Source organism: Triticum aestivum, chromosome 6D (genome assembly GCF_018294505.1).
Source record: "Triticum aestivum cultivar Chinese Spring chromosome 6D, IWGSC CS RefSeq v2.1, whole genome shotgun sequence".
NCBI lineage: Eukaryota > Viridiplantae > Streptophyta > Magnoliopsida > Poales > Poaceae > Triticum > Triticum aestivum.
In genome coordinates this window covers 93033779-93048246 of record NC_057811.1, presented here as the reverse complement: position 1 = coordinate 93048246, position 14468 = coordinate 93033779, and the positions used below count along the sequence as shown (strand labels likewise).

The 14468-nt window shown below is 43.1% G+C and overlaps 1 protein-coding gene across 4 annotated transcripts; it reads right to left on the bottom strand.

Moving 5' to 3' along the window:
• Window positions 1-5819: 5819 nt before the first annotated feature.
• LOC123143794 (pathogenesis-related homeodomain protein) lies at window positions 5820-14040 on the bottom strand. Of its 4 annotated transcripts, none has more exons than XM_044562781.1 (11): window positions 13745-14040; window positions 12396-12859; window positions 11552-11717; window positions 11352-11469; window positions 10339-10454; window positions 9880-10230; window positions 9517-9750; window positions 8266-8355; window positions 7903-7953; window positions 6758-7006; window positions 5820-6623 (listed from the first exon to the last, which is right to left on the bottom strand). In XM_044562781.1, exons 2-11 carry the CDS (start codon window positions 12824-12826, stop codon window positions 6138-6140), a joined length of 2292 nt encoding a protein of 763 aa, XP_044418716.1. In that variant the 5' UTR covers window positions 12827-12859; window positions 13745-14040; the 3' UTR covers window positions 5820-6137. The 4 variants fall into 4 exon arrangements, with proteins under 4 accessions (XP_044418716.1, XP_044418718.1, XP_044418717.1 ...); XM_044562783.1 differs by having other exon boundaries at window positions 9517-9717; XM_044562782.1 differs by having other exon boundaries at window positions 9904-10230.
• Window positions 14041-14468: the final 428 nt, after the last annotated feature.

Here is a 14468-nt window from a genome sequence, read left to right as displayed (position 1 = left end):
GGAGAGATTTCAGTGCAGATGGGGAATGTTGAGCAAGTAGTTCTGGACTTGGGCAAGCAACTATCAACTATAAATGCAGTGCTGCAGACCTTAATTAAGGCTCCTGTCTAGCGAGAGGCCTCTGATCCATCTTCCAGTTCACAGCAAGTGCCCAAATCACCAACAATATCCCAAGAGCAATTGCAAAACCAAACACTCCGAACAGAGCAACTCAGGAAACAACTTGAAGCGGAGAAAGAGAAAACAAGACAGTTAGAAGAGATACAAGCACAGAATTTACCTCCTATCAGAACAAGCAGGCCGACAGTTCCACCTGGATTCAATCAACATGGCAGAACAGAGCAAGCAAGTCCATTGGGAACACCATTAACAGCTAGGCACAATGCTTACACACCTGCATTCCAGCAGCACTATCAACAGAACTGAGATAGACATTTGTGGCAGGGTTATGCAAACACATATGAACAAGACATGCAATGTCAGTTCATGAAATCTCTGACAAAAGGGCCAAAAATGGATTTCCCAAGATTTGAAGGAGAAGACCCAGTAGGTTGGATCAGGCAGTGCAACAAATACTTCTAGATGTCTGGAGCACCAGAAGAATATAAAGTGTCATTGGCCCAACTTTATATCATTGGAGAAGCAGATGTGTGGTTAAGAAGATCAGGCTTGTTAAAGAAAAAGGTGTCATGGAAGGAATTTTGCACAGAAATTACTAAGAGGTTTTCTGCACAGGGCTCCTATGACTTAACTGAGAAATTCAATTCAGTTAAGCAATCAAACAGTACAGTGTCCGGATATACAAAACTGTTTGAAGATCTTATGGCTGATGTGCAAGAGGAAAATCCAGAGCTAGGGGAATCCTGGTTTGTCAGATGCTATGTAAATGGATTAAGAGAGGGCATAAAATTTCAGATCAGACCACTAAGACCACAGACACTCACTGATGCTTATTGGCTGGCCAGAGATGTAGAGCCTTGTCACCCCCCAGCATCAACAGTTCCCAAGAGAAACACTGTGCCTTATAACAACTATTATCAGAAATCCTCTGGAACTTTCCCTCCTAAGCAAAACATCACTACCTCTGTTCAACAGCAAATTCCAATCAGACAAGCTGAAACTCCTGCTAACAGTACACAGAAAATCAGAAAAGTGGGAGAATGTTGGAGATGTGGAGATAAGTGGGTGCATGGTCATAAGTGCAAATTAGTACCAACTATACATGCAATGCAGCAAGAAATGGAAGAGCAAGTAACTTATGATGCGGAAGAGCAACAGCTTGAGGAACAAATGGAACCAATCTCTGAGGGAGATCAGGCCATGTTCATTTCTGCTTTTGCCATGGGACAGCAACTGGCAGTACCCACTCCAACTGTAATAATTCACATAAATGGAAAAAGAGCAGTGGCCTTATTAGACTCTGGCAGCACTACCTCTTTTATCAATCAGGACTTTGCAGTAAAAGCCAATTGCAACATGTTGCCTGTAAAACCTAGAAGCATTTCAGTGGCTGGGGGAGGACTATTAGTATCTGATGCAGTAATTCCCAAGTGTGAATTTCAAATGGCAAAATTGACACTATCTCACAACTTCAGAGTATTATCCCTACCAAGTCATGATGTGATCTTGGGTTATGACTGGTTCACTGCTGTTAGTCCTGTCTCATTTGATATTCCTGCACAGCAATTTGGGTTTACACATGAAGGGAAACAAACTGTATCTACAGCAATGTTCTCTACAGCTGCTAACCTAAAGGAAGTACCCCCTAAAAAAGTGGACAAGCTTCTAGAAAAGGGACCTGAAGTATTTCTCTGTCAAATCCATAACATCCTTATGGATGCCCCTGAGGATTTCAAAACTCCTCCACAAAAACAGCAGCTACTTTTGCAATATGCAGACCTGTTTGAAGAACCTAAAGTACTACCACCTCAGAGAGCTTTGGATCATACTATCCCTTTAGTGGCTGGTGCTACACCACCAAGTCAGGCCTTACAGAGTTCCTCGGCACCAAAAGAAAGAAATGGAAGAACAGATAAAAAAATTGTTGGCTGCACATTTGATAAAACACAGTCAAAGTCCTTTCACAGCACCAGTTTTACTTGTCAAGAAAAACGATGGATCTATGAGATTATGTACTGACTATAGAAAATTAAATGCTCTCACAATTAAGAACAAGTTCCCTATACCAGTTATAGAAGACTTGCTGGATGAGCTACATGGAGCTAAGTTCTTCACCAAATTGGATTTAAGGTCTGCATATCATCAAATCAGAATGTCTCCTGAAGATATACCAAAAATTGCATTCAGAACATTTTTAGGGCATTTTGAATATTTGATAATGCCCTTTGGCCTCTCAAATGCTCCTGGTACTTTCCAAGAATTAATGAACACCATCTTTGCACCATATCTGAGAAAATTTGTACTGGTCTTCCTTGATGATATATTAATATTCAGCAAAAACTTCAAGGAACACCTGGAACATATCAAATTAGTAATGGACTTACTCAGAGAGCACCAGCTCTATGCAAAGATGTCTAAATGTGTTTTTGCAGTCCAGCAAGAGGAATACTTGGGCCATGTCATTTCTGAAAGAGGTGTGGCAACAGACCCACAGAAAATTGCTGCTATTGCAGAATGGCCAATTCCTGATAATATAACCAAACTAAGAAGTTTCTTGGGACTGGTTGGCTATTACAGAAGGTTCATTAAAGGATATGGTGTCATTTGCAGACATTTACATGATTTATTAAAAAAAGGAAATTTCTCCTGGCAGCCTGAACATAGCAGAGCTTTTCAACACTTAAAACAAGCTCTGACTTCTGCCCCTGTGCTGGCTCTACCTGATTTCACACAACCATTTGTGTTGGAAACAGATGCTTGTGGCAAAGGGATTGGAGCTGTTTTAATGCAACAAGGAAGACCTATCTCTTACTATAGCTCTGCATTATGCCCTAGAAATGCTGCTCTATCTACATATGAAAAGGAAGCTCTGGCTATCTTGGAGGCCCTAAAGAGATGGAGGCATTATCTATTGGGAAAAGAACTGATTATCAAAACAGACCAACAGTCCTTGAAATTCATGACTGACCAGAAAATCACTGAAGGAGTGCAGCATAAGTTGATGATGAAACTGCTAGAGTTCAACTTCACAATACAGTATAAGAAGGGAATTCACAACAAAGTGGCTGATGCATTATCAAGATTGCTTCCTCAATGCATGGCCATCTCAGCTGCTACTCCTATGTGGGCAGAGGAATTAGTAGACAGTTACAACAAAGACCCTGTCAGTTTGCAGTTACTGGAGAAAATGCTCCTTCAGAAAAATCACACAGAGTCAGACTAGTCCTTAACAGCTGGAATAATAAGATATAAGGGAAAAATATTAGTGGGCAACATGCCTGAACTAAGAAACAAACTGATCACAGCTCTGCATAGCTCACCAGTAGGGGGTCACTCTGGCAGAAGGGCAACATACCACAGAGTGAAAAGCATATTTTACTGGCCTGGGCTGAAATCATCAGTGGAGAGTTTCATTGCTACTTGCCCCATTTGCCAAAGAGCCAAGCATGAAACCTGTTTGCAGCCAGGTCTGTTAGAACCATTACCTGTAGTGGATATGGCCTGGCAACACATATCAATGGATTTCATTGAAGGCTTACCTAAATCTCAAGGAAAAGATGTTATCATGGTCATAGTGGACAGGTTTACCAAATATGCCCATTTCATTCCCTTATCACATCCTTATAGTGTGCTCACTGTGGCTCAAGCCTTTGTGGACAACATAATCAAGTTGCATGGACCTCCCAAAATGATCATATCTGACAGAGACAGAATATTTACTAGTCAACTGTGGAGAGACATCTTTTCTGCACTCAAAGTGGAATTAAGGTACAACACTGCCTACCATCCACAAACTGATGGCCAGACTGAAAGAGTGAATCAGTGTTTGGAAACCTACTTAAGATGTATGACTACTTCTGCACCTCAGAAATGGTTTTCCTGGTTATCTTTGGCTGAATTCTGGTACAACTCTACTTACCACACATCAATCAAAATGTCCCCATTCCAAGCTTTATATGGTTTTCCTCCACCACTGATCTCAGAACTTGCCATTCCTGGACCTGATGATCCAGAGGCACAGGATTTTCTGTCAGCTAAACAGCAAATGTTGCACCAACTGAAGGAAAACCTGTTACTAGCTCAAAACAGAATGAAGAAATATGTAGACACTAAGAGAGTGGAAAGAACGTTTCAAGTAGGAGATCCAGTTTATCTCAAGATGGCCCCTTATAGGCTGGCAGCATTCGGGTTCAGAGGAGCTTTGAAGCTACAGAATAAGTTCTATGGACCATTCATGGTAATTCAGAAAGTGGGAAATTCTGCTTACAAATTACAGCTGCCAAGTAATGTGCAAATGCACCCCTTTTTCATGTTAGTCAGCTCAAACGGCATGTGGGGGACAAGTCAATCCCTGGTCCTAATCTACCCATGGTGAACTCCGATGGGACGGTCAAAACCGGGCCAGAAGAAGTCCTGCAGGTTCGCCAAGTTCCTCGACAGAATGCACCAGTCGTTCAGTGGTTAATCAAGTGGATCAACTTGCCCGCTGACGATGCGACTTGGGAGGATGCGGATTTCATCAAGTACACGTTTCCGGAGTTCTTCAGCACAACTACGCGATCGTGGAGAGAAGCGGCAGCAGCGCTGTGAGGACACGTCGGCTCTCTAGGGGGGAGCAATGTCAGGACTGAACCTGCATCGACAATCTTGAGTTAACTGTAGCAGATCAAGAAGAAAATGCTTCAGTCAAATGAACGGCTGGGATGGCGCCTCACAGTTACCGTTCGTCGCTAGCCGTTAGATTCGATTGTAACGTTACTCTATTTTAGTTACTGTTCCGTTTCACCCCGTTGCCGGGAGAGCTCGCCTATAAAGCAGCCGGGCTGTGGCTAGCCGTCACTATCTAGAATCTTTGCGCATTGCCTTATGGCCAAGTAAACTCATACCAATACAATACAAATCAGATCTGGGTGACTTTTCCCCAATTTTCCTACACAAAATCCCTAGTTCTATCTCTTCTAGTGATCTAGATCCTGACAGAAGTGCTATATTACAGTAACATATTATGTTACCACAAGCACCTCTTTCCTCATTAAATAGTTGCCACACAAGCAAAATTATCTTGGGATGTGTTAAGTTACTATCTAAGTTACCCCACTATGACTAGCCTGAGGCTGTGTTCGGCTGACAGGGTTGTGCAACGGTTTTGGCAGGGATTGAGGTTGATTTAATCCTCTGCAAGTCAAAATCCCCTCCAATCCTCTTATCAAAGGGCGTAACCGAACAAGGCCTGAGGTGGTGGATTGACAGTCCTTGCGGAAGGGGTTCGCCCTCGGGGCAGCACGGAGAGGGACGGCACCTCAGTCATTGTGGCTTTGAGTGATGGTGGCCAAAATTTGTTCAAGGGTCGGCACCGTTTGCAGCGACACTGTCAGCAGCAAGGACTGTTCCAACGGGGTTTCAGAGTGCAGTGAAATTGCAGCATACGTCCGAAGGCTGGGAGCTGGCAGCTGGAACTGTCTTTGAGCTCACCGTTTCCCGATCAAACTGCTAATGTGATCACCTCGTTACTTCCCATGAACAAAAAATGGCCCTAAAAAAGAAGTGAACCCTCAAGCACTATTAAGAAACCCACTGCACTATAAGATGTGCGTTATGCGTGGCTGCTGCTCAAGCTGCACGATAGAGTGTAGAGATGAATTGCCTAGCAATATTATCTCTCAGTAGCAATAACGATAATTAAACCTAGGGGGAAAAACTGAAATGGAAAAAAAATGAGAATTGAGGTTACCAAAAGTTTGCACATCGACATGGTTCTAATCCAAAACATTTTGAACCCCAAACGGTATATAACTCCAACCCATTAAGACCAGTAATATCTGCCCTTGTATACTAGTAACACCGAAGACGCACTTTAATGTGACACAGTAACGACCACTGTTGAGGCCCCTTGTCCGCTAGAACCCTAGACTAGAGCCACTACTTTTCTTTTCTTCTCCTTCTCTACACTATTCTATATGTTTTAATAACTCCTATCGACAACGCGCAAATGGAGTATTGCATCTGCACTCGGAATTTCAGATGCTAGGCTGTGATTTGTCCTTCAGCTCGGCAGTCGGCACGAGAACCACCAGTTGGTTCTGCAAGTCACGCTCCGCGGTTCCAGCGCCGCCTGGTGCTGCTGCTGATGATAGCATGTCCCCCTTGAGTCTCTGCAGCCTATGCTCGAGTCCGCACACGTTCTGGATCACATCCAAGAAAGGCTGGTCGCTGGAAGGCCGCCTCAGGTCCTCGTGAGAAGCGGCTCTCTCCTCGGTATAGATGTCACGGTTTGCTAGCATCACATCCAGGAAAGGATCGTCTGAGAAGGCCACCGGATCCTCCCGAGAAACAGCTCTGTCGTTGGTGTTGATGGTGGGATATGATAGGATCGCATCAAAGAATGGGTCGTCCGAGAAGGCCACTGGATCCTCCCGAGAAGCAGCTCTATGCTCGGTGTTGATGATGCGATCTGCTACATGGCTAGGATTCAAGCCAGGCTTGGTTGTAGGTGATGTACTCTCCTGCAAACACGTTAGGAGTACATTCAGTTAGAACGAATCTAATCAGAGTAGATTATTCCAGGTGGAGGTCATTATTAGTTCATATTAGATCTGCAAATTACCCAAGATAAACAAGCAAACTTTTGTCTTTGTACCTTGACTTCGGTGGGCGCGGGCGGACACAAGGGAGCTCCTTTATCGTGTACCCGCCTCCTTGCAGTTCTACTAGTTGATTCGGGCTTCCTCTCAGGAATCCCTTGTGGATGTGTAGGTACACTGATGATTTCAGGCACAGGAAGAAGATATGAATTGTCCACTGGATCAATCTTGCCTGAACTTCCAGATTTCCCTGCACTCTGTCTCGATCTTTTGCTGGGACCAGCAACACGACTATTTCCTTCAGCCTGCAGACAGCACTAGTGTTATGCAAACTGTGTGTTGAAAATATTTGACCACGACGTATACCTAAAGAAAAAAACTGAAACTGGTGTAGTTTATTCTTAAAGTTCTACACATGGAATGGAATTGAAACATATGCTGTGACGAAGGAGCGCAGTACTTGAAGATAGTTCAGTCTATACCATATGTACTTCTGTAGCTAAATCCATCCAAAGTGATAATTTGTCATTTGTGCAGTTATAGAAACCAAAGATTCAAGTATGGAATGAAACCTTCAAAAAGTTCACTTTTTAACCCTAACACCCTTGGAAGTTCACTTTTCCACCTTGAACTCTAAAACCGTTTGAATTGTAACCTTAAACTACTGAAATAGTCCACTTTTCGACTTCGGCTGGTTTCACAAGGAGTTGTGGATGACATGGATGTCACTGTCATGTTGCTGCCATGAACAATAAAAAACACCCAGAAAACAATCTAAAAAAACTATCATCTCAATAGAAAATTTTCACAGAAAAAATTGGCTGAAACAAAGAAAAAGAATGGTATCTGATGGCGTGGCAGCAACATGGCATTGAGGTCGTCAGTCAAAGTCAAAATTACTTGAGAAGGAAGAGTGGACTGTTTGGTTGCATTTCAGACAGTTATACAGTCCAAGGTTGAAAAAAAGGACCTTCCCAACCCTGAACTTTTGCCATAGTTCAGGGTCGAAAATTGAAAAATAAAATCTCTGTTTAGTACTTACCATTTAGGTGACAGCTGAATGTTTGCAGTGTAGCAAACGGAAATAAGAAAAGTAAGCAATATCCAGAATTGAACACGGGAGACCAAGTGAGAATGCAAACACATGCTAAAGACTCAACAAAAATACGAGTATGAATAATTATGAGATAGAAATGCATGCCTTCCGATCTCTTAGAGCAGCACACCTTGTATTTTTGAACCACTTGTCAATCTGCAAATGGATCAGACATTGGTTAGTGACTCTTTTTTCAGGTTATACTTCTCTACTTCAAATATGCTACGTTTATGATATTTTATAAGAGACGAAAGAGTGACCAACTATACTATGAATCTGACCTTACTGATATGAGTAGTGATTATAATATACTATATTTCTTTTTTAAAGAAGATGTGATGTATGGCCCAGTCAGTGTCAAAGGGTAATTGACTAGCAGAATGATATACACATGTCAATAAGCATGTGCCAGTAAGCTGTAATCAGTAATACACAGCTGTAAAATTTGTTTAATCCAACATTACTCACCTTTTCAAAAGAAATACCCAATTCTGTTGAGAGATTCTCTTTCACCTCCCGGGTTGGAAGCTCACTTTCAGCAAAAGATTTGCGTAGTACCTAGTTTAGCAACATGAAGAGGATATTAGAATGTGGTAAGCAAGACTGAACCTGATGTGAAGAACACATATCCACAGTTACAAGTGCAATAAACCCAATGAGGAATCTCGTTATAGTCATCAGTAAGAGTGCAGATTATATGAAAATGTGTGTGTGCACACGTCGGTAGAGGCACCCCAAAGTTTTCGAGATTTATGATTTTTATTCCGATGGATTTAGTTCATGCTATACATGTGGACATGGAAAACTTCAACCAAAAATTGAGACCACCTATGGCCAGCAGAACAAAATATACTTTAAACTGCAAGACTGTTAACTCGACTAATTTTTGTGTAGGCTAGAGTTGGTCAAAGTTTTGAATGAAAAGCTTTACATGCTATAGCATGAACTGCATTCTAATTTCTTCACAATTTCGGCGGCCTGTACCAATGTTTTTTCTTCGGATTTTTTTTCTGACTATTAATTATTAAATTAAGAATAAAACAATTCGATAAAAATACCAGTTTTTGGGCAGACCAGTAAAAACCCTTACATGGCATGCAGACTACACCCAAAAAGTTTAATAACAACCACTTGGGCGCATCTGATCAGGACACCATCAGTGATCATATAGCCAAGCATCCCCCCCCCCCCCCCCATAGCGGAGCAGTCTAACCCCCCTGCTGCGGAGGGACGAAAGGGAGCGCAGCACAAGAGGTGGGCTCGAGGGAGGTGCACGAGATTGCAGAGGCAACTGGTAACAGATTGGACCCCACTTTGTGCCCTTGTGCGACACGAGCTCACATTGTGGATGCGCTCGAGGCAGCGGAACCACCTCCCTCAAGCCCATCTCCTGAAGATGAGGCTGCACTCCATCCCGTCCCTCCACAGCAAGGGCAATGGATAGGAACTTGGGCGCACGCATGTGGGCAATTAGACAGTGTGCTAACTGTGTGTCGCCATGTGGAGGGAGAAGTTTCGCCTATACGACGGCCAATGATGTCTTGATCAGAATGTGGTGGTTGTTGTTGTCTGTTGTTTCTCCTTTTGGGAGTAGTCCACACCATGCACGGGTTCTTTTTACCGTTTTTGCCCCAAATTTGAGGTGTTCGTATCTTAATTAAAAGGCAGAGCTCCAGCCATTTATCACGCGGGGGGGGGGGGGGGGGGGGGGGGGTTTACCTGAACTGCCTCAGGTGGAATTCTGAAGAGTTTTCTCCTCTGCGGTTGGGCTTTCTCATTCGATTTTACATCTAAGGAACCCTCGGCAGACTTAACTCCAACACCAGCTGAATCCACTCTTCTTTTCTTTCTCCTATTATTAGTACCCCAATCTTCATCTTCACTCTGCTTTTCATTCTCAGTCAGCTTTCCAAACATTTCCTGTGAAGGGTGAAAAGCAGTTAAAGCCCCAACCTGTTGAAGCAACGTAATGCTGATGAGTAACTTACTCAAGGTGCAACTAACACACAATACATGGCTAATTCAAAATGCAGTTCCTTGAATTGCAAGTATAAGAAAAATATTCTGCTTAGCAAAATACACCTCATTAAGTCTTTTATAATCAACCTCTCTCTTTGGCCTTTGGTAGGTAAGCATCTCGGCAACATCATCATCATCAGAATCAATTCCTAAATTTGAATTGGTGTGGTAGAATCCTTCCGCATCAGTGAAATCTGCTGATATAAAGCCTGGAATATCATCGTTTGGAGAATAAAGCGGACTTCCTGAACAATTGGACTGATCAGATATACTTTCTTCACCACTATCCAGGCTGCTGCTTGTGAAGTCATTTTCTTCAGGGTCATAGTCCTCATCACCTGAATACTCAGATAACCAATCCTCTCCTAGTCCATCCTCAGAGTCCATCTGTTTAGTTGCTTCCTTAAAAATATCCTATAGAAAGCTAGTGTCAACATTGTCTGAATAGATAACATCCTTCAATGTAAAAACGATAAAAGAAGTGGATGCATAAAAAAATGAGGGGGGGGGGGGGGGGCTTACTTTAGAGGGACACATCACTGTAAGGCTTGTTCCCAAATGTGCATTTACAGCTTCTAAAATGTTCATCTTGCACAAACAGAATTTACAAAGCCATCCAGGACCACCAGTAGGAAGACCTGAGAGATTGCACAATACAGAGAAAGGTACATTATAAACCATAAACTAATTAGGACTACAACATCTACAAAGCCATATTAACAAATATAAAAATCCATCTCAATATGGAGTAAACAGGCAACAAGAATGTATATATAATTGTCAGAATGGAAGGTACAGCATGAGTGTGTGTTATTGCAAACTAGATTAACCTGGTAAGTATTACCAGATTTCATCCCTTGATTTCATTTAAAGGTGGGTAATATTAAGATTATTATTCTTAAACAATTTCCGCATGCAAAAGCATTGAACAGCTTTTGCGTATTGCATGACTCCACAGTTCATTTGTTTTCCAGCATTTGAGCTCACCTTCCAGAGTTATTTGATGTTCCCCAATGGTTACATCAGTCCAATGGATACAACACACAAGGAAAGGATTGAATGGATAAAACTATGGACACCAACATGACATGAAAATTGTTAATAATGTAGGCAATGATGATATGCTAGGGAGTAAGAAACTAGGAGAGAATTTTTTTTAAATAAAACAACCACAACTAAATCTGGAAACTTATTTAATAAAGATGAAATTGAGATCATTTAGTACTGGAAAACATAGTTTCGTAATTTGCATCAGTGCAGAACTACAGATATCTTTTAATTCCATTTGCTACTGTATTTGCACAAGAAACACAGAGACAAAATCAGAAACAGAAGAAGTGTTGTTTAGGTGATCAAGATGAAATTGCGAAGCTTTACACCAATCAAGGATGCAAATAAGCATGTTACAGAAATATGTGCAACCTAGTACTCCCTCCGTCCGGAAATACTTGTCCTAGAAATGGACCCATTTCTAGGACAAGTATTTCCGGACAGAGGGAGTAGTTTGAAAACAAAACCGAGAAAAAATAACCCACTTTTGTCTAGAGGAGGTTCTGAACATTTCTCATGGTATGCCATTTTGCAGGCCCCTTCACAGAAGATAAATTTATTGTTGGGAACTGATTCAGGAGACTTGCATCTTGAACATATGGTCTAGCAAAGAGAATATTGATAATCCATCAGTTACATAATCATGTGGAAGTAGGGAGTATGACTGATTTGATGATATACATACATTATCAGGGTTAATAGACTCATCTGGAGGCATCACGGAATCTTCCATGCTCCCACTAGAACTATACAAATCAAGTTGATGGATAATATCACGGATAGCAATTTTGCATTTAATGATCTGTTTCTTAGCACGCTGTAGCTCCTTCTCTGGCTTTAATTTCTCTCGGCTGTTTAGAAAAGCACACCTTCAATTAATATAACTAGCACTCTTATTTTACTGTAAGAAACTTCAAAGCAGAAGAGCAAAAAGAGTAAGGGGGATCATATGCAGCACGAGTAAAGTGTGCAACATAGATTAACGAACAATAATATGAACTGTTTGCATGATTCTATCATGACAATTGAAAGGCAAATCAGACTTAGCTTACACTACTTAGTGACGAAAGCTACTCGACTATACTTCTATTATCTCAAGAAATGGACATGGACATCATGTTGTCCAACTAATCAAGTCCAATGGGTACTTCCCACAAATAATTACTTTCAATAGATCAGTCATCAATGGCCACTACCAATGAACTTAGGACGGATTGTGATCCTCCTATATAAGAAACAAACAGCAAGTGGTTACAACTACATGAGTTTTCATATGATTTAAAAGCGTAAAATAGTTACAAACCTCATATATAAATTCATGCGCATAATTGTTCTAAATAAACTGGAGTAGCCTAAAACTGTGTCATACTTTACATTTGTTCATGCTAGAATTGAAGATATTTACAGGTACCCCTTTTCTTTTTTATTGCATGTAAAATTATATGGATTTAAGATTTTCCTTTACCAGCAATAGACAGGAGAGAGAGAGAGAGAGAGAGAGAGAGAGAGAGAGAGAGAGTGGTGCCCACCTGTGCCCATTCCAGCCATCTCCAGAGTATGCATCTATTAAATTCTGCTCCGATTTTATTTTGACCAGCAAATATCTCGCCCTTCTTTCCATGCGAGTTGCCTCATCACAATCAGTATTGTGCCTTCTCCGTTTCCGGTTCCTCCTCCTGACTGGTCCTGTCGCAGTTTTTCCAGTAGCAGCATTTGAAGCCTGCCGCTTGCTCAGAGGACTACGATAATACTTGTTCTTTATATATTTTGCCAGATTAACATTCCTGACTGTTCTTACTGTTCTCTTGGGAGGAGAACAATGATCTGGCTTATAACTGCTGGAGGTATTGTGGCGAGTTGGCTTTTTTGCTGAAGAAACCAACTCAGAAGAGGACTGTTTCCTCCGTTCTGATGATCTTCTAGGAATGGAGCATGCCGACTTCTTGTCTGAATTATTCATTGTCAGAACTGGAGTATCACATCCAACCGAGTCCTTTACCATAAAAGAATATGTTAATTGGAAAGAAGAATGGGACATCATGATGAGTATTTGCTGAAACTATTTAACATATTTGGTAGTAACAATAAGGAAATGCTCTGTCCATACAGTGTTAAGAATAAATAGACATTTTCCCCTTTCACACTGTCTGTATGCAACATGCTCAGTTATTAGTCATACACCTATTACTGAGACATACATTTAGTACACTTGGCGCAAGCTAGCTATAAAAAAAAGGAAGCAGACAGCAGTTCAGGGCACCCATGCCAGGCCCAGCGCAACACGACAAGCCAGAGATGCCAAGTCGAGACCGTGAGCGTATCGTGAAAAGGTGTTCAGCAGTCCCAGGCTCGGTGACGTCGTATACAACAGTCAAACGACGGTGTTGCAGGGCAGCCAGCGGAAACGGCATCTTAACGGTGCTATAGCTTTGGCAATGATCTTACAGTGACGCAATAGTGTCCTGACAAATAAGAAGGATGACATCCTCATACAAGGGATCAATTGGGGACACTGAGAAGTTAGTCCCAACCAGAGCATCACATTCCACAACAAACGTTACTCGAAATGGAACTTGCTGCTTAGTAGTAGCAGCTCTACGGAATCTAAAGATGCATACAGGGTTCAACTAGGCTTCCGCCATATACCCATGCCAGACAAACGATTTGCGCGTTGGCATCGCTTTCAGCCTCCGCCACAGTTTTAATCTAGCCTCCGCCATAGTTCACCATTTTTGGGTTCCGTCGACTCGACAGGAGTGACGGCCTGCCGGTCGTCAGCGCGTCGTCTCACCAAGGTTTCAGGACCTTCGGCCTTGCTCGGAGCGAAGGGAAGACTAAGAAGACGACTAGCAATGCGAGGAGGGCAGGGTTTCCTTACAGAGAACTGAGGTCCCGGCGGATCTCCGCTCCAAGCAAGCCCAGCAGAGGAGGAGGAGATCCGAATTCCTCCAATTGGAAGCCGGCGGGCGTGCCCCGGTGGGAGGGCTGCGCGCGGGCGGCGGCGGCGGCCGGCGGGGCGAAGCGGGCCGGAATCTGGGGAGGCAAATCTGGGGTAGACGGTGGGGAGGAAGGAGAGAAGGTTTATGGGAAGAACACAGCACGAGTGTAAACGGGGATTAGAATTGGAATTTAGTAAAGCGCAATTCCAAATGCAAAGTGGCTACCGAGGTTAGCCAGGCACATCTCCAGATGGGCGAGGGCATTAAATTTGTTTTATTACCCCCATAAAACTGCAGATGGGCCCATATACACCACCACGATGCGCATACACTCGCGGAGTTGACTGAGCCCTGTTTGTAATTTTTACTGCAGAAAAGCCAGGACACCATCTCACGCGGAGACTGCCTCCCGGGTCGCACGCGCGTGCGGCTCCGGAGGCCTCCAAATCCCTAAACCAGAAGCCGCCGGATCTCCTCCCCTGGCCGCTGCCGCCGCCGGCGGTGGCGGCCGCGCCCGGTCGCCAAAGGCGGAGGGTGCTGGCGATGCCCCCACGACAGGCCCCTTCGCGCGGAGCGGGTCTTCCCCGGGGCCAGCCTTGGAGGTGGGGTGGCCAGTGGCGTGATCTTGTTGCTGGTCGCCGGAGCACGGCGGAGAGCGCGGTG